This window comes from Ceratotherium simum, chromosome 18 (assembly GCF_057802395.1).
Source record: "Ceratotherium simum simum isolate JZ-2026a chromosome 18, ASM5780239v1, whole genome shotgun sequence".
Lineage (NCBI taxonomy): Eukaryota > Metazoa > Chordata > Mammalia > Perissodactyla > Rhinocerotidae > Ceratotherium > Ceratotherium simum.
In genome coordinates, this window is record NC_141917.1 from 16431970 (window position 1) to 16457681 (window position 25712).

The 25712-nt window shown below is 32.9% G+C and overlaps 1 protein-coding gene across 2 annotated transcripts in view; it reads right to left on the minus strand.

The window, feature by feature from the left end:
• The window catches only part of CDH18 (cadherin 18), a 466620-nt gene that overhangs the window by 34004 nt on the left and 406904 nt on the right, over positions 1-25712 (minus strand). For both annotated transcript variants that reach the window (XM_004422693.2, XM_087443160.1), the window contains exon 9: positions 7896-8017. In XM_004422693.2, coding sequence (XP_004422750.1) covers positions 7896-8017 — 122 coding nt within the window. The remainder of the gene's footprint in view (positions 1-7895; positions 8018-25712) is intronic.

Here is a 25712-nt window from a genome sequence, read left to right on the forward strand (position 1 = left end):
GTTTTCTTTTACATGTTATGTTTCCTAAGTTTACTTCTAAAAAAAGGGGAGGGGGAATTTAAAATGAATAAGATAGAAAGATTCCCCTCACTCATTTTTCAAAGTTTCTAGGTGTAGGCACATCTCAATTATTTTGAATTCACTCTATTTTGGGAACTGACTTCAAATTTCATGCCTGCATGATTTTCTTTTTAATATTTTTTTCATGCAAGGTGCTTAAAAGATATTTTTCAGAACAGGAAAATACATTAACTCAGAGAAATATATTGTTGCAGTTTATACTGATACCTAAATCGACCTGAACTCTGCTGTTATATGTGGTTTAAACCTCTGCTTTCATAAAAGACCAGTCTTTTTGCCATAGCCACATGCTGTTATGTTTAGATGCACAGCATTCATAATAGAAATGTCTGTAATTCTAAAAGCAATTGTCACAGAAAGAGGAACTGTCGTACAGCTGGGGAATACAAATACGATTCAGAAAACCTATTCCACAAATTATTGTTTCAATAGAGTTTCTTATTCCAACTCTGCATCAAAACACACAAAGGTTTTCCAGAAATGTTACAAACATAAGGTCAAATGAGCCAAAGATTGCAAAAAATAGAAACATTCAGACCATTTGCTGCATAATGGGTTAATCAGACAAACTGACCACACAGATTGGCAATGATTTGTTTAAATACGGGTGCAATAAATAATATTTAAAAATGAGTTTTTATCTGCTCAATAAAAAGTTTAAATTAATTTTGGTGAAAGAGTTGGAAACAAATGTTCAAGTAACATAAGAATCCAACTATCTTATAGCGACATCTAAAATCATACAATATTATAGACAGCAATGATGCTAAATAGGAAGATAATTTTTAAATGATAAAAAGAAGTAATCACGTAACTAAATCAATATACATTAGAATTTAGAAGTGCTAAGTCTAGTGATTACTTTCTGAAAACAGTAATAGTTATATGAAGAAGAGAGAAATACAATTTAAATGGTTAACGGGACCCACGAAAGAAAAAAATAGTTTGTCACAAATTTAGCCCTCTCTAAAAATGGAGTGGTTTTTCACGTGAGGAGAATAAAGTAGTCCATATTAAAGGAATTTGAGACTTATCTAGTCATATACTCATAGAATCTCAGGTTTGGAAGAGCCCCAAAATTCTGACAATTGTTCATTTTAGAGATGAAGAAAGCACTTGTCAACATCACATAAATAATTTCTTAGAAATCCTACAGAGTTTAGGTAGTCAATGCAGAGGATAAAACAGAAGGACTCAGGCTAGCAATGTCACGTTGAGAGGGGAGCATGGCCTAGAGATAATGCCCGAATGAACTTTCATATGGGCAAGAAGTGGACAATATTAGAGGCCAACGGAAAAAGTCAAAGTCACAGGCCAAGAGGAAGACAGTTGAATCCAGTAAACTGAAACTAGCATTTTGGATTTGGGAGCAGATGCTGACATCACTAGGAGAAGCATCAATCTATCCAAGACCAACGGCTGAGTATCATTTGCTTAGATTTTCAGAGATTTCACCTACAAGGTGGTTGCAGGCTAGCAAGCCTGTATTGTTCCTAATTCAAGATCACAATTTATCCTTGAAGTTTTGAAATTACCTTGAAGTACAAATTAATTTTTATTTATTTATACAAATTCCAAAAAAGAAATAAATTATGCAAAAATAAAACATCTAAAAATGGCTGATGCAATCATTCGCTTATATTTGGATTTTTAATTCTTTATATCACATTTCAAATGAACGAGTTTTGAATCTTTTGAATAACCTATAAACCAAAGAAACAAAGATTCACTGAGGGGAATGACCAGCTTACTAAAGGTTATTATTTATAGATGAGACAATTAATATCTAAGAAAGGTAACATTTATTTCTAGATATTTTAATTTATTAATGTGATAGTAAATGGTATAGTGTTTGTTTCATCTTCCAGTTTTTTGTTATATAAAGAAATATGAGAAATACATTTATCTAGACTTTATATTTAGCAGAAGTGTTCATTTCATTCACAAATTCTGTTAGTGTATAGTAGTATTATCACTATTATTATTATTAATGGATGTTGAACTTTATCAAAAGCTTTGGCTTCAACTATAAAAATAAATTTTAATTTTTCTCCTTTTCATTTTACTGTATTATTTTTTCTGGATTATCTTTGACAATATTTCATTTATGATATTTCTATCTTTGCTCATGAGAGAGAATATCTATAATTCAAATTATATCCTTCTCAGGTCTTGACATTATAGTTCTGTTGTCATCATAAAATGAGTAGAAAATGGATTCCCCCTTTCTTCCTCTTTCATACAGTATATTTTCATTATCATTCCATTTAAATATTTTCAATTTTTATTACTTCTTTGACATAACTTATTTAGAAGTGCCTTTCGTTATTTCCATTGGATATTTTTAGCAATATTTTTGAATTAGTATCTAGTTTTATCTTGTTGTAATAAAGAAAAATAATGAAGCCAATCCTTTGCAAATTATTAAAACTTGCTTTGTGGCCCCACCTATAGTAAATTTCTGGTCAATGTTTTTTGTAAATTTTGAAAGAATGCATGATCTGATGTTGTTCAATGCAGTATTCTATATTTGTTAAATAGTAAAGTTTGTTAATTGTGGTAATCAATTCTCAGTATCCTTACTAAAATTTTACGTGATTATTCTATCATCAGTTCTGGCAAAATCATACTAAAACTCTCAATACGATAATGGCTTTGTCTATTTTTCTTTATATTTCTATCAATTTTTGCTTTGTTCATTTTGAGGCAATATTGATAAGTATATAAAAATTTAAAATTGTTATTTCTATCTGCTACACTGTTTCTATCACAATGAATGTGCCTCTTTATATCTAGTAATGTTTCCTTTGATAAAGTGCGTGTGTGTGCGTGTGCGTGTGTGTGTGTGCGTGTGTGTGTGTGTAATTGGGTGAGTATGAATATAGCAATTATTCAAGTAAACGTTTGATATAATTTTCCATACTTTTTCTTTCAGATTTTTTTTCTTTACTATATTTATTATGCATCTCTCATAAACAACATTTAATTGACTTTTTTTCTTATCTATTTTGACAATAGGAATCTTTTAATTTGAGTGTTTAAATGATTTTATTTTGACATTAATACTGACATATGCTTCTTTAAATTTACATAATTTTATTTGCTTTTTATTTTCCCCGTGTTTATTTGATTTATTTATATCAAAATAAATATCTATATTTATTTGATTTATTTCTTGATTTTTAAAAAAATTATCATGACTTCTACTTAGCTTTAGAATTTTATATACTAAAATTTTCAAATTTTACATTGCCTATTTTGTGTTAAAAGACAAACTATATCTCAACAGCACATATGGAAATTTATCATTCAAACTTTGAGCTTTACAAACTTCACAGAACTTTCTTATTTTGGATTATTTTAGAACTAGTAAATTTGTTTTAAACTTCATATTTTATTAGGACTATATTTTAGTTTTGAAATGTGCCCTTCTAGCATCCTTGAAGACAAGTGTTGTATGAAAAGCTTTTTAAGTTTCCCTTTCCCTTTGTATTGTGAAACACAATACGGCAGGGTAAAATTATATACAATGATTTTGTAAGTGCGTGAATTATTTTAAAAAGAAAGACTATTTTAATAAACACAATTAAGCTCAAGAAATAGATCTTTAAATATTGCCTTCTTTAGGATTAAGTATTTTTAATTCCAATTTCTATTAGCTTGTTAGTTACATGGTCTTTTAGTATTTTTATTACTTAAACTAGAAATTACAGTGTGCATTCTTCACACATAAAACAGATTATAAATTAGTAGTTTATCAATTTCCCTCAAATTTAATGAATTTAGAATATTTTTCCTTACTTGTGATCTCCAGTTGCCAAATATACTACGTATATTTTAATCGCTGGAAAATGTTCCTTTGATTTCTATTCAGTCATCACTAATTTAATTTTAATAATATATTTACTAATTGCTTTGGTCTTTAAGGGTTTTCGCCCCTCCAAGCTGCCAATATGGTTATTTTGTTTTTTCACCCAATGAATCTTTACTGTGTGGCTTATGGTAAGGAATTTCCACATTTTTGCTTTGTCTAAATATGAGTTTTACTTGTCTTTATTTTTGAGGAATATTTTTGGTAGAAAGAGAATTCATGGTTGTCAGTTATTATCTTGTGGCTCTTGGGAATTACCTTTCCATCTTTTTCTGGCTTTTTTTCCCCCAATAAAAATCAGCTTTAGTATTGTCCTTTTAAAGGCATTGATCTTTTTGAAAATGTTCGTTCGGCTTTATTTTTAATTAAACTTTCTATATTTTGATACTTATAGATTCATATGCAGTTGTAAGAGAGACAGAGAGATGCTGTGTACCTTTACCCAGTTTCCTCCACTGGTAACATCTTGCAAAACTATAGTATGATATCACAACCGGGATATTGGCATTGATGCAATCAAGATACAGAACATTTTCTTCAGCATAAGAATCCCCCATGCAGCCCTTTATAGCCATACACACTTCCCGGTCCCCCAACCCCCTCCTTAACCTCTGACATCATACATTACGAAACCTTTGGGGTATTAGTTTTTTTTTTCACTCAGCAAAATTCTCTGGTGTTTCATCCAGGTTTTTGCATCTGTCTATATTTTATTCCCTTTTATTGCTGAGTAGTATTACATGATATGAATTCACTTCAGTTTAACCACTCACCCATTGAAAGATATCTGAGTTGTTTCCAGTTTGGGTTTGTTATAAATAAAACTGATATAAACAATTGTGTAAAGTTTTTTCGTGTGAACACAAATCTTCATACCTCTCAGAAAAATATCCCAAAGTGCCATTTCTGGACTATAGGGTCATTGGAAGTTTAGTTTTTTTAAGAAACCGCAAAAATGTATTTCAGAGTAGTTGTACCATTTTAGATTTCCACCAGCAATGTATCAATGACCGATTTCTCTGCATCTCCCTGGGATTTTGTGTCACTATTTTTCAATTTTCCTCCACACATCTGACAGGTGTGTAATGATATCTCATTTAGTTTTAGTTTTCATTTGCCTAATCACTAGCAATGCTGAACATCTTTTCATGTGCTTGTTTTCTATTTGTAAATCCTCTTCAGTGAAATGTCTGCTCATGTCTTATGCCCATTTTTAAATTGTATTTCTTTTGAACATTGAGTTTTGAGTATACTTTTTATATTCTAGATATTAATCCTTTATTGGATATATGGTTTGCAAATATCTTCTCCTACTCTGTCTTGTCTTCTTATCCTCTTAACCAAGTCTTTCACAAAGCAAAAATTTTTAATTTTGATCAAGTCTAATTTATCAATGTTTTTCATTTATAGAGCATGCTTTTGGTGTCAAGACTAAGAACTCTGTCTAACACTAGATCCATCTTATTTTTCTAAAAGTATTATGTCTTTTTTCTGTTGCTGTTTTGATTTTATGATTTTATTTCTGAAATTTTATTTCAATGCATCTAGGGGAAATTATCTTTGTAGTCATTCACTTTTAGTTTTTTGTTTTTGTTTCTCTCTATGCTTCTTAAATGGTTGACTTGATGCTTGCCATCAGTATGGAAAAATTTTCAGCCATGATCTCCTCAAATATTACTTCTGCACAATTCTATTACAAAATATTCCTCTGGGAATTTAATAATTTGTATGTTAGAACTGCATGTTCTATGTCTTATGCGTTCCATACATCTTTCATATTCTTATTTATACTTTCTATCTTTTTGTCTTTCCATGCTTCAACAGGAATATTTTATTCTGACCTATTTTCCAATTCATTTATTTTCTCTTCAGCTATGTCCAATCTGATGTCATTACTGAGAATTGAGATCCCATATTCAGTGGCTATATGTGTATATATATATATATATATTTGTGTGTGTGTGTGTGTGTGTGTGAGGAAGATTGTCCCTGAGCTAATATCCATGCCAATCTTCCTCTATTTCATATGTGGGATGCCACCACAGCATGGCTTGATGAGCCGTGTGTAGGTCTGCTCCTGGGATCCCAACCCACGAACCCCAGGCTGATGAAGTGGAGTGTAAAAAATTAACCACTATGCAGTGGCTATATTTTTTAAAATCTAAATTTTCCATGTGAATGTTTAACATTTTTCTCATCAATTGTACTTTTATAACACATGTTAAGAAAATTTTACGATGTATGCATTCATTTCTGACTAAATTGAAATGGGTTTGGTAAGTAAATCATTATATATCTCAACCATAAAATTCTTTGCTGCTTTTAAAATGCTGATATAAAAAAACATTTAAGCACCTGAAGTGATATCTTAATATATTGTTAAAAGAATAAAACATAGAATCTGTAAATACTTTCAAATATAATTTTCTTACATTTTGTCCTCATTCATATTCTCTAATTTTCTTGTAGACAATAAACTTGAGAAAACTTTATGTAAAAAAGAGTCCTCCATTTATAAATATGTAAATATCTCCCCCGAGGGTATTAAAAACACGTAAGTAATGATTACTTTAGCAAGCCACTATTACTTGTGTGTCATACACAAGTACACAAAGCAATGTTTCTCAGGACTATAATTTCATCACAAGCTTCAAAATGATTTCAAGTAATTAGGGATGACATATTCATTCTGGTTTACCAAAGACAGTAAGACACATTATCTGACTCAGCTAGACCTAGACCCTTTCTACCTCTCTAGATTCATCTGTGGCAAACAGACTTTAAGGTGCCCTTCAGGGAACGCATGCCTCTGTGTAATCCCTTCCCCTTAAGTCTGGGTGGGACTTGTCCTGCTTCTGACCAACAGAATATAGAAAAATTGTTGATGGATCACTCACCTGATTACATTACCTTATATAAGACTGTCCAGAGAGGCTGTCAGAGTCTTACCAGAGAGACTTTCCTTATTTGTTTGACGAAGTAAGTGGCCATACTGGGGAAGCTCATATGGCAAGAGACTGGGGGTGGCATCTCAAAACTCTGGGGAACATTGAAGAGCTGGGGAGAATCCTAAAGCTCTCAGGTCTACAGATGAAAGTAACTGAATGCTACCAACCCCCATGTGAGCTTGAAAGAGATCCCCAAGCCTCAGGTAAGAACACAGTCCTGAATAATACCTTGATTACAGTGTTGTGAGACCCCTGCAAAGACCTTGCTCAGCCAGGAGCAGAAATCTGACTCACAGAAACTGTGAGATGATAAAAAAAAATGTGTGTTGTTTTAAGCTTCTAAGTTTGTGTAACTTGTTATACAGCAGATAAGACAAATGCATATCCCCTTCCAGTATCCCAGAGGCTTTATGGGCCTTGGCCACACTGGCCTTCTTTCCAAATTGTCATGCTCCTTTAACCGGCTGCCATGCTACATCAGACTCATGTCCCACATTCAAGGTTTTCTCTCCATCCTTCACTCACTCCACCTCCTTAATATACACACACTCTTTCCCATGTTAAAACCTAAAATCGTCTTTTAGTACCAATATCACTCAATGGTCACTCATATGTCACTCCCTCAGACCCTCCAAAATAGACCAGGCCAGTCTCTCTTCCCCACTCTAGTCTCTAAGCTTCATGAGGACAGGAAAGTTCATTGTTTCCTCCTCATTTAATACCGGGCTGTACACAAAGTATGCAATATAATTTTATTGTTATGATGAACGTGTTCATGAATGAGTTCATTTTTTGAATTATATTTGGGATCTGGAGAAAATCTATTTTCTATGAGTCTCAAAAAAAATATATTTGGTACTTAAAGCTTTTTAAAATTATTTTCACTGGGAGCAAAAATGACACTGGGGGATTTTGAGGATTATACAAAGAATAATAGAAATAGAGCTGCTTGTTTTGTATCCATTCAAATGATAGGAAGGAAACAATTAACTTACCTGGCCAGGCTTAGAATTTTCACAGACAACAATATCATATTCCCTGGCAAGTTCAGGTGGGTTGTCATTGACATCCAGAACTCTAATACCCACTGTGACATGGCTCAGCAAACCAGGATTGTCTGCAAAACACACAGGGATGTATTTAGTATTTCCACGCACACTTCGGAGGCTTGGTTTAAAACAAATCTCCTTAAGACTGTAGCTTGCCACTAGCCGCATATGCTGCAGCAGGACTTTTGGCAAAAGACAACTTAATGAAGGCACTCTTTGCTAGAACTCATTAACTTACAGAAAAATGAAAAATGAACACCAAGGCATGACATAAATGCTAAAATGATATTTTGTCATATCAAGGAAATTACATGTTATTCAGGAACTGGAGTGGGAGAAAGTTGTCAGAATTCGTTGTACGCTGTCGGAGTCTAAGGGATGAACAATTGCCTTCATCATTAATCTAAGAAAAGCAGTCGGTAAAAAAAAAAATCACATAATATTTTAAAAGTTCAAGGTTTAAAATCCAAATAAACTTGGAGAAAATAGAAAGGAAAGTTCTTTACACAAAGGATCATTTTCCTCTTATAAGAGAATATATGGAATGTGTGATGTTAAGTCACACTGGGGAAGAATACAAGATAATTTAAATCAGAACTTAGCATGAATTCATATATACCTCTGGTGGATATCAAAATACTATAGTTAACACTTTAACATATGTTTTAAATGCAGTCTTCCCATTTTTCAGTCAGTCTATTAATTCTGAGAAAAAGAAAAAGGCAAATGATTGGTTTATTTTGCCTGTCAAAGCTGTAAATGCAGAATTCGTAATGGGAAAATTAAATCTCTGTTCTTATTGCTGATGTTTCTGTCATTATCTGAAAAAACCCAAAATTAAAATTATAACAACAGCTAATACATTCAAAAAAACACTAGCAAAATAATATATAAAATTGAGACAAATTTATCAAAGCAGAACATGAGAAAGCAAAAACTAGCCATATTCCTAATGAAAAAGAGAGTATAAATACATATACAGAAGATATTAAAAATAGTAAGAAAATGGATGGGTTAAAAAGGGCCAAATTTGGCTCTAAAAGGAATAGAAAATCAGAGTAGTACTCCAATAAATAAGAAAATCAATTTTTAGGTAAAAAATAATTTTTCCAAAGAGAAAACAATCAGGCCTAGTTGATTTTACCTAAAGTTAAAGACATAAGTAATTTTAGTCTTATACATCTTTTTCCCAGAAAATAGAGGAAGAAGGAAATACTCTTAAACTTTTTTCTGTGACCTGAAAACTTTGATATCAATACCAGATGCTCCCACTCATAAGGGATATTAGGTGTCCATAGCCTAAACAAAACAATAGCAAACCTACTCCACTGGTGTATAAGAAGAAAATCCATTTTTATCAATTTAGTTCCAGGAATTCTTTTTTAATTCAGCATTAAAGGAAAGAATGAGAGAAGGAAGGAAGGGAGAAAGGAAGGAAGGAAGGAAGGGAGGGAGGAAAGAAGAAAGGAAGGAAGGAAGAAGAAAGGTAGATATGAAGGAAGAAATGAAGGAAAGACTTTTTTTTAAAAAGCATAAAAATTATCCACAAACTTAAGGAATCAAAAGAGGGACAAATAAAGCACATAGATATCATTTCAACATATATAGAAAAGCCAAAAAATAAAATGCAATATCCATAAATTCTAAACAATGCAAGATAAAAAGAAACAAAAAAACTCTTAGCAAACTAGAAATAGAAATGTGCCCTCTCAAGCTGATTAAGATGCATTAAACAAACAACAACAAAAAACTACAATATGGGGCCAGCCTGGTGGTATAGTGGTTAAGTTCATGTGCTCCGCTTTGGCGGCCCAGGGTTTGCAGATTTGGATCCTGGGCACAGACCTATGCACCACACATCAAGCTATGCTTTGGCAGTGTCCCATACAAAGCAGAGGAACGTGGGCACGGATATTAGTTCAGGGCCAATCTTCCTCAGCCAAAAGAGGAGGATTGGCAACAGATGTTTTCCTCACCAAAAAAAAAAAAAAAAAAAACCCAAGAAACTATAACATATATTATTCTTAATGGTGAAAAACTAACAAAAGTTAAGAAACAAAGCTATAAGGTACCTAGAAATAAATCGAACAAAGTATCTGAAAGACCTATATGCAGAACACTTTTTTGAACTTCATGAAAGATCTAAAGAAATTAAGAGCTATATTATGTATGTGGTTGGAAGACAAAATATCATAAATAAAGCCAGCCTCTCCAAATTGATGTGTATATTCAATGTAATCTAATACAAATCCAGTGAGAATTGTTCATAGAAATTGAAAGCTGATTCTAAGATTATGAGTACTAAGATTATTCAGACTTGTATGAGGAAGCACAATAAAGGATATTTTCTCTACCATTTATCAAGGCTTATTATATAGTATTAGAAATTAAGACACTGTAACAGTGTCAAAGGGATAGACAAACAGAGATAGAAAATAGAACCCAGCAACAGATCCACTATGTAGAGAAATTTAATGTGTGGTGATGATGTTACTGCAGATCAGTGGGGAAAGTACCAATTTATCAAAAATGGTTTTAGTAAAACTTGTTACCCACATCATCATCATCATTATAAAATGGACCACACATTACACTATACACAAAAGTACATTTTAAATAATTAAGGGCTTAAATTTCCAAGGCAAAACTATACATACTTTAGACAGAAATATTAGCATATAATCTATTAAGGTACATAAAAGATTTTGAAACACAAAAGGCACTAATGGTAAAGAAAGCATTGATAAATTTGATTACATTAAAATGTGATGCTTTTTAAGTTCCTCCAAGTACACCACAAAAAGGAAAAAATGTCACAAAATGAATGAAGATATTTGTAGCACAAATAACTGATAAAAGATCTGCATCTCTAATATACAATGCAAGGTATTGAGTCAATAAGAAAGAAGATGCAGCGCAATATAAAAATGGTAAAATTAATGACAAACATTTAACAGAAGAGGTAATGTAAATGGCAAATAAACATATGAAAATTTTTCAATATCAGTAGTATTTAAAGAAATTCAGGTTAAACAAAATAAGTTACCATTTAATACCAATGAGAGTGACACACTATTAAGAAGTTTGACCAGATTCCCCAAGTGCTGGGTTGGATATAGACCAGTGGGGAAGCCTATAAATTAAAGCAACCCACATGTAATACCTTGAACGGTTGTATATTCTCATGCCCAAGATTCAGCAGTTTCCCTGGCTTACATCTGCAGGAAAACTCTTGAATACGTACGCCACCCTCGCAATTAACAGGAACAACAAAAGCAGGAAAATATAAATTGTTCAACAGCTAAATAAATACAATAACTGTGGTGTATTGATATCATAGAGAAGATAAATGAATAACAGCACAGCCACAATGTGGCTCTATCTTAGAAACAAAATGCTGATGAAAATTTTTCTTTAGAAATGTCTCAAAAGACTGCATCCATGCATATGGTAAAATTTAGTAAAGCTGAAAAACAAACAACAGGCAAAACTAAATAATTTATTGTAAAATTAAGTAACATATTGTTTAGGATAATGTTCTTAGTAACACTAATTCTTAAATACAGCCATGTGTTAAAATTTCTTTATTATTATGCTTTGCAATATCTTCTTTGCAGATTTTGAATACTACCTTAAATACATAGAAAAAAGCTACCAAAACAACTTGAAAGTAATATATTCTGTCAATAGCTTCAGATATAATAATTAATATTGGCATTAATTAATATTTTTGTCTCTGTACAATGAATGATAATGTAATACTTATATTTAATATCAATTTTACATTATATAGATAAAATAAATATATTCATTAAATTAAAATTACTTACTGACTTAAGCATTGCTTGTTTATAGTGACTCCTCTTTATGAAAACAAGGCACTACTACAACTTTTCTGGAAGCTAATATCGATCATTACTTGATCTTTTTATAATATTTTAAAAGTAAAATATTTAATCTAAGAATATTTAATCTGAGTTCTCATTTTGTAAATTATAAAATTGAAATTGGCACAGTTTAAATGACTTATCTTGGCAAAGCCAGGGTTGTAATCTTCTCATGCCTTACTACTGCTACTACATGAATATCTCTCTTTTACTGTAGATATTATATATAATTTTTTTATGTATGCCTATATTTCTCAACCAAGTATTTGCTCACCTTTTAAGAGAAGACAAAAATAATTTGTTCTAGAAATCTGAGGCAAGTATAATTTTATTAGCTCTAATCATTGGTATCAGTAGCCTTAATCGTGCCCGAGTAAATAGTTCTCTGCTCCTTTTCTGAGCAGGCAGGGTCAGAAGCAATCTTCATGAAGTCAGAAATAATGTTTCGTAGGAGAGGACTGTGGAAAGACTACATTTTGAGGAAGCACTAGAATAAAAGTATGACTAAGCATTTGACTGTTTTCAGTCATCACTTTCTTACAGTCCCACCTCTGTTCTGCTCTTGCTGAGCCTCTGGAACTGGTGTGGCCTCGCACTCATTCCATACTTGGGCACAGGAGACTAAATCCTTCTAGATGGAAATAGACTCTTTCCATGTTGATCCAATATTATCTTATATTTCTAATGTAGAATTAATATTCCATCACTTAATGATTAAAAGGACAGAGTTTGGGATCAGACAAATGCCAATTTGTCTGTAGACTTACTACCATTATGTGTTCCTTGGGGAAGCTGAACTGAATCTAACCTCATTGTGGATGCAAGTAACGATCTGTATGACATGCACTGTGGGAGACAACCACAGGCGGTGCTGATAAAAAGATGTCAGAGTAAGCTTAATGCCATTACTGATGCAAACTGAATAACTGCTGTGTATTTACTAAAAGTAGGATGATGTATAAAAACCATAGCTTTAACTCTTGACAATTAGAGCTGAACACCCACTAGAGCTTTGTAGCTGCTTGTGGCCTACCTGCATACATTCTGGTATTTTCTGCTCAATAGTAAAATTAGCTAATTCTATATTAGTGAATTGGAAAGTTCCTTGGGTTTCTATTTCTTATTTCCCGCAGTCCTTGGGTTATAATTTTTATCCTTAAATGTTAATCACTTTACCTATACAATGTGAACATATTCATGTGTGTTAGAAGCATTTTGCTGTGGCAAAAGTTGGACAATGCCTGTGAAGTTCTTAATGATTTCTTTTACTGTTATTATTTTCATTTTCATTTCTAGAAATCAGTTTTAAGTCTTTATGATGGCAGAGTAAATAAAATACATGAGAATCAGACAAATTTAAATATGACTCTCCTTTCTAGCACTCTTCAGGAACATAAACTTCGGAGTTATTTACTATTTCTATACCTTAATTATTTAATCTGTAAACTGGAATATGGGTTATTTGACTTGCCAAACTGTGTTTTTGAGAAACAATTAAGGAAGCTATGTAAACTTTAAAATACTGAGCCTGGGAGAGAGCAGAATGCATATTTCAATCCTTTCTGAAAATCAAAAACAGAACAGAAACAAAAATAAAATATATGGCATGTTGACAATTCTATACATGTGATTTCCAGCACAAACATACTGTATAAAAATAATCCATGTTTTGTGTAATACCAATGTAACAGGAGCTCACATCAACTCAGAGTCCCCTTTGGAGACAGTGACACAGTGAAAGTGGTACTCCAGTGTAAATGCAAGCTTGACGTTAAGATATTTAGAGGATTTTCTATAACTTGAGGGACAACGCATTTTATCCAGTGAGTTCATTTGAAAAGTCTGATTTGTGCATACCACTATGATGGACTCCAGAGAACATGGAACAATGAAACAGGTCACTTTTCCAGATTTCCCACTATCAGTATGGAAATGGAGAATAATTAAATATTAATATCTTTTCAATTTGTCTTCTTTAAAATTGTGACTTAAGTGTTTAATTTACTTTTACCCCAAAGCCATTACTATTTAAATATGTGCCCCCCTAAAATTCTAAATCATGTTCATTAGTGTATGTAGTACAGTTTACTAGATTTCTAATCTAAGTATTGATATTCTAAAATTAGTATTAAATATTTGTCAAAGATATAAATAGTTTAGCGCAAATTTTCTTGCCAATATAATGTAGACTATTTTCCTCAGAATGTCGCTTTATTCTTTTTCCATGTGAAAATTCACTCAAAATGAAAAACTTTATATCCTACTATACTAGTAAGTTGCAGTGATTATGAATTTAACTAAATAATCACATTTACAGCTGTCTAAGATTCAAAAATGCCCATGCTTATAAGGATGTGTTTATTTTTTTTGTCCGTGTTTCTTTGATTTCTATTAAAAGATTTTATTGTAGGTAAATATCTACAAATCAAAACAGTCTACTCTCTTGTGAATCATTACTGTGGACTGATGCTAGAATATTTTAAAATGTAGGCTAACATTTTGTTTATCAACAAATATGTTTCCACCATTTCCTTAAATAAATATATAAAAATAAGTTTTGCAAACAAGTGCCCAAATGAAACTTAAATTTTCCACACAATATCCTTATTTTGAAATGAAGATAGTGTTGCTATTTTTTTTTTCTGTGAGGAGATCAGCCCTGTGCTAACATCTGCCAATCCTCCTCTTTTTGCTGAGGAAGACTGACCCTGAGCTAACATCTGTGCCCATCTTCCTCCACTTTATATGGGATGCCGCCACAGCATGGCTTGCCAAGCGGTGCATCTGTGTGCGGCCGGGATCTGAACCGGCGAACCCCAAGCCGCCGCAGTGGAGCACTTAACCGCTTGCGCCACCGGGCCAGCCCTAGTTTTGCTATTTTTACTTGAATTGTAAAATCTTGCATATGAAAGTTATATTTAATTTTTAGAGAAAAAACTGAGCTAAATAAGAAAATAATAAATAATGGAAATTCCCTACTAATATAAGTGTTTAATCCTTTTAAGGATTATTTTATGGATAAAACTATCACAATGCCTGGTACATGCCTTACACCCTTATGTCCCCCTTCTCTCCTTCCTTCCCTTCCTCATATCTTATTTAAATATTAATTGAAAAAATCAAATACTGTATTCAAATTAATTTATTATAGTGGATAAGTGAGGATCTATATCTGATATTTAACAGATTAAATCCTCAAACATCTTTTTCTTATAGCCAACTAAAAATGTTTCAAATAAAACATTCTGTGAATTTTATGTGATAGAAAATTAAACTGACCCTACATGTTTTAGATCACTTATTTATTTCATAATAGTTAAAAATGTCTGATACTTGTCTAGAAGCCTTTTCAAAAATTACAAAGCATTTAGAAATGCATCACCCAAAACTCATTTCATGTACTTATCCAGTTTTTTTTTGTTAGTTTACATTATAAAATTTTATTTATTAGTGGCCCGCTCATCATAAAGATCATAGATTGAAGTGAATTACTATAAAATGAATCTCGACTCTCTTAAGGACATTGTTTTTTTCCCCAATTACCCATAAATTCTCCAGCGATTCCCAATACTTTTGTAGCATTATTGCCTGAGGCTAACATAAGGTGGAAACTTCAAAAGTTTAAGTCATGCCTTTGATATTAGGAATGAACACTGTCTTTGTTCTGTAATCAGAGCTGTAAAGACAAACTAATTCACCTCTATGTGAAATTAATTACACTAGGATGATGTAAGTATCTGCTATTGATTATAAAATAAATTGAAAATAGTTTTTGTTTTCTTATCTCTGTTAAAATGTCACAATTGGCCCATTCAATTGTAAGAAAGAATCTAACAAATGTCACATTTATTTTCTAATTCTTGTCATAATTCGTAGTTTTAACATTTACTTTCCACCTTGGTCTGTTCGTCCACGATGCCTGTGAACTCCTCTTGCTTTCACCCTTGTAGAGTTCCCCAGATTCAGCTTGCGATCAACTATTGTGCTGTCCTTTGAACTTACATTTGCAATCATATTTTTTATGCTGCCTAGAACTTTACTAATAGAATGTATCATCATTTTATATTCTTTTTCTTTGTCTGGTGAGCAAGGTAAGGATAATGAAAATTTTCTTATCAGATACAATCAGCATCTAAAAGTGTTTTTTTTTAAATTACAACAAAACAGGTAAAATAGGAAATAATTAATAAAAATGATGCATATATATTTTAAACATTTGTATTAAAATATTGGAATGCCTAATTGTTCCCCAATCTCCAATCTCTGGATGTAGTGAGAAGGCCTTATCTCTGAGAATGAAGAGATATCACTCTGTTGCTTGAGGTTAACGTTACCACTCTTATAAAAATCACATGCACAGCATCATCTATGAGCTCAAAATCGATTTATTCCAAGTGAAGAAATAACAGAAAGATACATTCAAAACAGGTTAAATATAGCAAAAATTTTGATTTTCATGAAATTCCCTGAGATTTTATAATTATCCCATTTTTCTCCTAAATTGCAGCATATTTTTAGCAAACCACTTCTATCACGTCTTAGGAAAACTTTCAACAAAGACTACACAAATCCTGATTCCATTATGCACATTCTTTTGTGTAATACCTAAATAAATTACATAATTACAGTGATAAGTTTAACAGGCCTCTGATTTTAAATGTGACTATGTAGCCACAGTAATCAAGACAACAGCATTGGTATAAGATTATATATAGAGATAAAATTAAAGGCATTTACAGAAAACAGAGTCCAGAAGTTGATCAAAATATAAATGGTCAAGTGTTAATGGAAAAAATTGCCATGATAATTAAATGGAGAAATAATAGCATTTGTAACAAATAGTGGACCCCTTGGAAATTCATATGTAAAGTAAACTTGACATTTACTTCTTATCATATAAAAAATATGACTCAAAGTAAACCACAGACCAAATATAAAACCTTGAATTTAAATATATAAGAACAAATAGGGTATATGTTTTGTTACCTTGTGTTTAGCAAAGAACCCTTAGATAATACCCAAAAGTCAAAAATCATAAAAGAAAGAAAAAAATATGAATTGTACTTTTTCAAAAAAATTTCTATCCCTTTAAAAACTCTGTAAAAACACTTTATTAAGAAACTAAAAAAAAGACAGAATATGAAAAAATATTTGAGAGGCACACACCTGATAAAGTCATATATCCATAATACATTAAAGTCTCAAAACTAATAACAAAAAGCTAAATAATTTTATAAAAATGTGTAAAATTTTTAACAGAAAAATTTTAATAGAAAATCCACCACAGCTTATATTTATTTATAGATATAAGCACATAAAAATATTTTCAACATCACTGGTCTGTGTGAAATGCAAATTAAAACAACAATGTGATGTCCCCACATACTTACTAGAATGAGGGGAAAAACACACTGGCTTGGGCCAGCCCCGTGGCTTAGCGGTTAAGTGCACGCGCTCCGCTGCTGGCGGCCCGGGTTCAGATCCCGGGCGCGCACCGATGCACCGCTTCTCCGGCCATGCTGAGGCCGCGTCCCACATGCAGCAACTAGAAGGATGTGCATCTATGACGTACAACTATCTACTGGGGCTTTGGGGAAGAAAAAAGGAGGAGGATTGGCAATAGATGTTAGCTCAGGGCCGGTCTTCCTCAGCAAAAAGAGGAGGATTAGCGCAGATGTTAGCTCAGGGCTGATCTTCCTCACACACACACACACACAAAACACTCTGGCAATGTCAAGGATGAGGAGGAACTGGTGGTGGCCACTCTGGGAACCAACCCAGTGTGTTTTCATAACTTAAGGTTACTATTTAGCCCAACAATCCTACCTATTTACCCAGGGTAAATTAAATTAAAACACATGTTCTCATAAAACTTGATTGCAAATATTAGTGGAAGCTTTATTTAGAATAGCTAAAAACTAGAAACAAGCCGTCTTTGCATCAAGTGATTTATAAGTAAAGTGCGGTATACATACATACAAGAGAATGATTACTACTAATTACCTGTTGATATAATGGCATGGACAAATATCAAAAATATATGCTACATGAAAAGAGCCAGTCGAAAGAGTCCACATATTGTAGCTTTCATTGTCATTATCTCTTCAAAAGGCAAAACTACAGGCTGAGAAATCAGACCAGTAGTTTCTAGGATTTGGAAGCGGGACAAGGGATATCGTTTCAAAGAGAACTTTCTGAAGTGATGGAATGATGTTATATCATGATTGTGGTGGTGCTCAGGTGACCAGATGCCTCTGCAAAATTTATCAGAATTTACATTTAAAAATGATGATTTTACTAAGAAAATTATTCCTTAATAAATCTGACTTGTAAACAAAAAAGTGACATATTCTGAGATTTTTAATTTGGAGCCAGGAAATGGTGTTAATTAGTTGAAACATTAATTGTAAATAATGACATTAGATTTAAAAATTTTTTAAATATGGTAGAAATAAAGCTTTAGTTAATAAATATTTGTATAAAATTGAAAAAAATAATGTATAATGGCCTAAAAATTCACAAAATACTTAGGGATGAATTTTACAAAAGATTTATAACACCTCTACATGCAAACTATAATATTTAGCTGAGAGAAAGCAAGGGATAATTAAAGAAATGGAGAGATATACCATATTTATGGATTGAAAGATTTGACATTATTAAGATATCGGTTCTCCCCAAAATGAGCTATAGATTTCAATCCAATTCCAATCCAAATCTCAGCAGCTTTTTCTTTTTTTTTGTAGAAATTGGCAAGCTGTTTCTAACATTTATAAAGAAATGCAAACAATCCAGAAATCTAAATCAACTGTGAAAATGTTGACCATGGTTGTACATCTTTTGCTACTTGATTTCAAAATTCTCTATAGTTACAGTAATTAAGATAATGCACCACTGGCATAAGTATAGACAAATAAATCAATGGAACAGAAAACAGTGTCCCCAAAATAGTAATAGGCATATGTGTTCAGTTGATTTTTGACAAATTTGCCAAAACAATTCAATCAGAATGGGAAAGCTTTGCAACAAATGAACATCTATATGGGAAGTAATCCACTCCCATCCCTACCTCCCTCAGCCACAAAAGATAATTCTAGATGGGGGTTACACAACTTAAGAACTAAAAATACAAACCTAATAGAAGAAAACATTCACAATATTGGGTAGGCAAATATTTTATAGACAAGACACAGAGATCACTCATTATAAGATTAAAACTTGATAATCTTAACTCATGATAACTGAAAATGTCTGTTCTTCAAAAAATACAGGTGAATAAGCAAAATTGCAAGCCTCAGATTGGGAATATACGTATATATATCTCTCTCTCTCAAAGAATTTATGTCCAGGATATAAAAATAACTCTCAGAATATTTAATTATAAAAATCAACTCAAAACAAAGTGGGCAAATGAGATCATAGAGGAATATATACATATGATTAGTATGGATATGAAAAAATATTTAGCTTCTTTTGTCATTAGAGATATGTAAATGAAAACCACAATGTAATTCTACTATACTCCCAAATTATGACTAAAATTAGAGAGGTTATCAACTCCAAAGGATGAGGTAAAGAAAACAGGATTCTCACATTTTTAGAAAATGTTACAACTACATTGGAAAAACAGTTTGTTTCTCATAGAGTTAAACTTGCACGTAGTTTGTGATGAAAACATTCAATTCATAGGTATGTACACAGAAAAATAAAAACATATATCCACACAAACATTTGTGTACAAGTATTTATGGCAGGCTTACAAATATAGCCCCAAGCAAAAAACAAATCAAATGCTCACAAGAGGAAAATTGATAAATTATGATATATTCATAATGGAATATTATTTAAAAATAAAAAATAAACAACTGTTACTAAGAATATGGATGGATCTCAAAATATTATGTTGTTCAAAAGCGACTTAAAGTATATATACTGTATAACCCAATCATATATACTTCGCGATTCCACTTACAGTCACAGGTCACTTAATGACAGAGGTGGTTTTCAGAAATGTGTCGTTAGGTGATTTTGTCATTGTACGAACATCACAGAGAGTATTTACACAAACCTAAATTGTATAGCCTACTATACATGTAGGCTGTAGGGTACTAATCTTATGGACCACTGTCATATACGTCATCTGTCGTTGACCGAAATGCTGTTATGCGGCACATGACTGTGTGTGAAAGGCTATAAGTGGCAAAAATTATTGTAAAATAAATTATGACATTGTTACCTCTTAGGGTTGAAAGGTAAGGGGATCAGCTGTAAAGGAGAACTTCTCTGAGGCTATGGAAATGTCCCATGCTTTTTTTTTTTTTGTGAGGAAGATCAGCCCTGAGCTAACATCCATGCCAATCCTCCTCTTTTTGCTGAGGAAGATCGGCTCTGAGCTAACATCTATTGCCAATCTTCCTCCTTTTTTTTTTTTCCCCAAAGCCCCAGTAGATAGTTGTATGTCATAGTTGCACATCCTTCTAGTTGCTGTATGTGGGACGCGGCCTCAGCATGGCTGGGGAAGCGGTGCGTTGGTGCGTGCCCAGGATACGAACCCGGGCCGCCAGTAGCGGAGCACACGCACTTAACCGCTAAGCCATGGGGCCAGCCCTGTCCTATGCTTTGATAGGGATGTGTTTACACAGAAAGTGTGCATTTGCAAAAGCTATCGAAATGTGACGAGATCTGTACATTTCAGTACATGTCAATAGTATCCAATTTTTTAAAAAATCACTTAGTCAAGGAGAATAGAATGCTCATGCATTCTAGAGAAAGTTCTACTAATTATTAGCACACAGTTGATTGTGGGCGTCAACTAAGTAAGTTTTACACAAAATAAATCGTAGCTAAGAGAGTGAGTTTAATGAATATATTTTAACAGTGCTCCAATTATAAAATATTTTCTAGACATCTACCTTTATAAAAAATCTTCAAAATGTGTCCAGACTCATATACGAGATATTAGAACATCTTTTCTGTAGAATTTCCTCAAATTCTTACACTGTGCAGTAACATATAAAAGCTGAGGCTTCAGGATGGTTAATATAAGTTTGGAACTGAAGACAAACGTTTTTCAGAGTGTAATTTTTCTGCATAAGATGAAATGTATTGGTTAAGAGAGCTTTAACTCACATATTGAACATACACACTAATTTCTGGGTCAATCATCGATTATAGTTATATATTTATTAAAAACACATGTTAAACTTTCTCTCTGAAAAACATTTGCGAGTACGTCTAAGAATAGATTACATGCTCTTAGTGTGTGCACTCAAGGTATACGCACAGAGAAGTTTGTCACACTTACAATAGGAAGCATGTACAAATCATGTTATATCAGCAACATTAATAATACCTGAAGCTATAAAAACTGAAAACCCAAAGCCATTGGAAGTTGTATGCATGAATTAAAATAGATTTATTTCCTCATCATAGTGAAAATGAATAAACTTCAGCTGTACTTCTCCACAAGGATGAATCTTAAAAACATAGCATTGAGAAAAAAATTCACCAAAAGTGCATATTATATTAACCCATTTATATGTACAATGTCCATGAGCCAATAAATACAAAGATGTAATTACATATCTAAATATAGATACATAAATGGCTTAACTCTGGTAAAACTGTAAAGAAGAAAATGGAACAAATAATACAAAATTCAATATTTACGAGCTCTGGGAGGAACGCAGAGAGATGTAACAGTGAGGCGCGTGTAAAGCTTATTCTTCGAGGTGGGTGGCTCTTAAATTGGCATTCATTTTATTATTTAAACTGACCATATACTTAAGATATCAATATGTTTAATATATATTGTAATTCCAATTGAAATATATTTGGTCCAATCATTTAAATTGATCATATATTAATAGAGAGAGATATGTGTATACACGTACGTACACACACCCCATATATGTATATACTTCTTCATTCACTATTTTAAATTACATTCTAATTACTAACTAAGCACAATTTTCATAGTTTTATTTACCAATGTCTTTCTTTATGGGTTGTACAATTTGTATTTTTATAAAACTTTCTTTAATCTAAAGTCATAGTGATGTTATCCTACTTTTCATTTAAAGTTTAATTTTTATCTTTTACATACTGGAATTACTTATTTTCTATGGTTGTGAGGTAGATAAATAAATTTGCTTTCATTTGGATAGCCAGATGGCATAGCTCTGTCTTCAACTGTTTGTTGAAGTGTTCATCCATTCTCCCTACTGACCTGCAAACTACTTTGCCCCATAGCAATTTGATTATGTGGTTCTCAAAGAATGCAGCACATAGCAACATAATTTTTTTTTTCAAAATTCCTATATGGTTTAGTATGTCATCAGTGTTAACATATTTTTCTTTGTATGCTTGAAAATGATATGTATTCTTTAAATTTATTGCCATATATATATAATCAAATATCAAGTGTTTTTTTTTTTTTTTTGTGAGGAAGATCAGCCCTGAGCTAACATCCATGCTAATCCTCCTCTTTTTGCTGAGGAAGACCGGCTCTGAGCTAACATCTATTGCCAATCCTCCTCCTTCCCCACCCCCAAAGCCCCAGTAGATAGTTGTATGTCATAGATGCACGTCCTTCTAGTTGCCGTATGTGGGACACGGCCTCAGCATGGCCGGAGAAGCAGTGCCTCGGTGCGCGCCCGGGATCCGAACCCGGGCCGCCAGTAGCGGAGCACGCGCACTTAACCGCTAAGCCACAGGGCCGGCCCATATCAAGTGTTTTTATTTTATTCTTTGAAACCCTTTCATCATTACTGACTCTTTTGGTCTGCTTACTAAAATATTTCTGAGATAAGTTTGTTAACAGTTTTCTCCAAGATTATTTTTTTTATTTTGAAGCTATTTTATTAGGTGCATAGAAATTTCCAATGGTTACGTCACTCTGGGGACATACACTGCATGTCAATATGGGGTGACTCTCATCATCATGATAGCTTTTTGTTTTAAAATATATTTTGTCTAATACTAACAGTCCTGCCAGATTTCTTTCTGTTAAAATTGTATATTTTTATTGTATTCTTTTATTTTAAAACTTTCTATATCTTTAAATCTCATATGTGCCTGTTACAAGCAACAAACAGATGATTTTTTTTTCGTACTTCACTTCAGTATGGTAATGTTGTTTTAACAGGAGAGTTTATTCCATTTACACCACTTTAGTTATTAATATATACTTTTACCACTTTATTTTGTGCTTCAGATTTGTCCTAATTTTTCTGTTTTTATCTCTTCTAATATTACTCTCCAGTATATTGTTTAAGGTTTCATTCTTTTTGCATTTTTCCTCTAATTTTAAATCTGTACACTAAATTTCTTTTATTTTTTTGACCCAGAAATGTTAACATGCTTGTGTAATTCTGGATAATCTGAGAACAATCACTATCTTTACTCTCTTCCTGAACACTATAATAACTTATAAATGGTTTAATTCCAATCAAGTCTTTCACAACTTTATGCCTATAAGTTATGGTGGTGATGATGGTGATGATGATGATGATAATGATGCTTGTGGTTTTGTTAATCTGTCAAATTTGACATTTTGTTATTACAGAGAAAGGTGACATCATGTGTACCATTTTCTTTGTCATCATTCCTTATTGAATCTTAGCCCTTCCTTTTGAAATAATTTTCTTTCTTTCTAATGAATTTCTTAATAGCAATGTAAACTTCCTGAATTTTGCTTGTTTGTTTGAATATATTTCTGTTTCACACTTGTCACAGAGTTATTGAGGCCAAGGTGATCTGAAATGATATGTAAGAAATGTCGTATACACAATTTCTCATGGGGGACATTTTCATCCTGCTACCCAGAACTAAAATGTAAACAGAAGCTATGCTTTATCTTTATGCTTTTTCAACACGATGTATGTGTGTGTGTGTATCTTGGTTCACCCATTATGAATGTCATGTTTTTGAATCTTAATTTATTTGGGAGTATTTTATCTTATCTAAAAGATAAACTACATGGTATTTATCATTTAAAAGTAACTACATGGTGTTATTTATGATTTAAAAGGAACATTCTGGCAGTTCTCTGGATAATAGATTAAAGGAGGCTGGAGTTAAGTCCCAAAGACTATTTAGGAAGCTATTGCAGTACTCCAGGTGGGGGTGATGGTTGTTTGAACAAGGCTGGGAGTGATGAAAATGGTACAAAGTGGTTGACTTAATAGATATTTTTTAAAGTATAGCTGACAGAAGTTTCTGATGAATTGAATGCAGAGCATGAGAGAAAAAGAGGAGCCAAATATGACTCCGAGTAATTTACATAAGCAATCTGAAGACTATGCCATCGTTATTGAGATGGATAAGACGTCTGGAGGAGCAGATTTACAGAGAAATTGGAGTTTGAGGAGATTTACTTGGATAACGTTGAGTTTGAGACCTCTGAGAGGAGATATTAAGGTGGCTAATATGGAATTCAGGGACAAAGTACCCAAGCTGCTGCAGGTTTAAATTTGAGAGCTATCAATACGTAGATGTTATACAAATCCATTAGACTGGATGAAATTACTCGAGCAATAACTGCATATAGGTGTGAGGTCTGAAAATCAGGATGCCCCATAATACAATGAATGGAGGGATAGGGAGGAAGTAAACAGCACACTGAGATAGAAGAACCAGTGAAGGATGAAGAGAGTCAAGAGAATGTTATGTCCTTAAACCAAAGAAAGGATCTGTTTCTTGAAGGAGCTGTCAATTGTGCTAAAAGTTACTGCTTTGCTGAGCAAATGGAGGAACGGGAATTATACTTTAGATTTTGCAGGAGGACAAGGGTAATTTTGGCGAAGTAACGAAGAGTCGTTTTAGAGCGAATGTGAAGGAACATGGGAATAGAGAACGCAGACTGTGAATATAGACGACTCTTTCAAGGGTGTTTCAGTAAAGGGGATGGAATCATAGAGTTGTACCTGGAGGGAACCACTAGATCAAGGTAGGTTTTCCGTTTTGTTTCCATTTTATTTTCAGATAACAAATACAGTCTATTTTTGAGGACAGGAAAATTATGTATCTGAGAATGGGAAAATGAAGTTACAGCAAAGAGGAAATATAATTGGCAATGCAGCATCTCAAAGTGAGCAAGAAAAGACAGGATTCAGGGCACACTCAGAGGGGTGGCCATAAACATGGCACGGGGAGTTCATTCACAGTAACCTGAAGTAAGCTGGATTTATGGGGACTAATGCCCATAGCACTAGTTAGATTGGTAGATATAATGGCAGGAAACTGTGGAAACTCTTTTCTGATTATTCTTATTTTAAGTCATTAGAGAAGCAAGATTATGTGACACATGTAAGGAAATTGGAAGAGGTATTGGAAACTTGAGGAGGAAAGAAAACTATAAAATAAATATGTAGTAGTGCTCTATATAATTGCTTCAGTTATGTGAGTTTCTTTTGAATAAACAGATTTGTTCTAATTTTTCTAGAATTTGATACTGAGATTGGGATAGTGCTATTAGTAAGCTCTTAAATGTATTGACATATTATGCAAATGATGACAAAAAATTAGAATGTAGCAAATATTGCAATTGCCTCACCAAACTCCTCTCCATCAGTAGAACCCAAGAGGTTTGAGTGGAATTGACTGCAAGTGAAAATGAAAATACGGGCTTTGACGGTCTTGAGCCAATGTGGAAAACCCCATATTTTTCCCATAATCATTAATCCAATTATGGGCAGATTTCATGTACTAAATACAATTTTTAAAGACAGTGAATGGAGATTAGTTTAAAAAAGAGCTAACTGGGGCCGGCACCGTGGCTTAGCAGTTAAGGGCGTGCTCTCCGCCACTGGCGGCCTGGGTTCGGATCCTGGGCGCACACCGACGCACCGCTGCTCTGGCCATGCTGAGGCTGAGT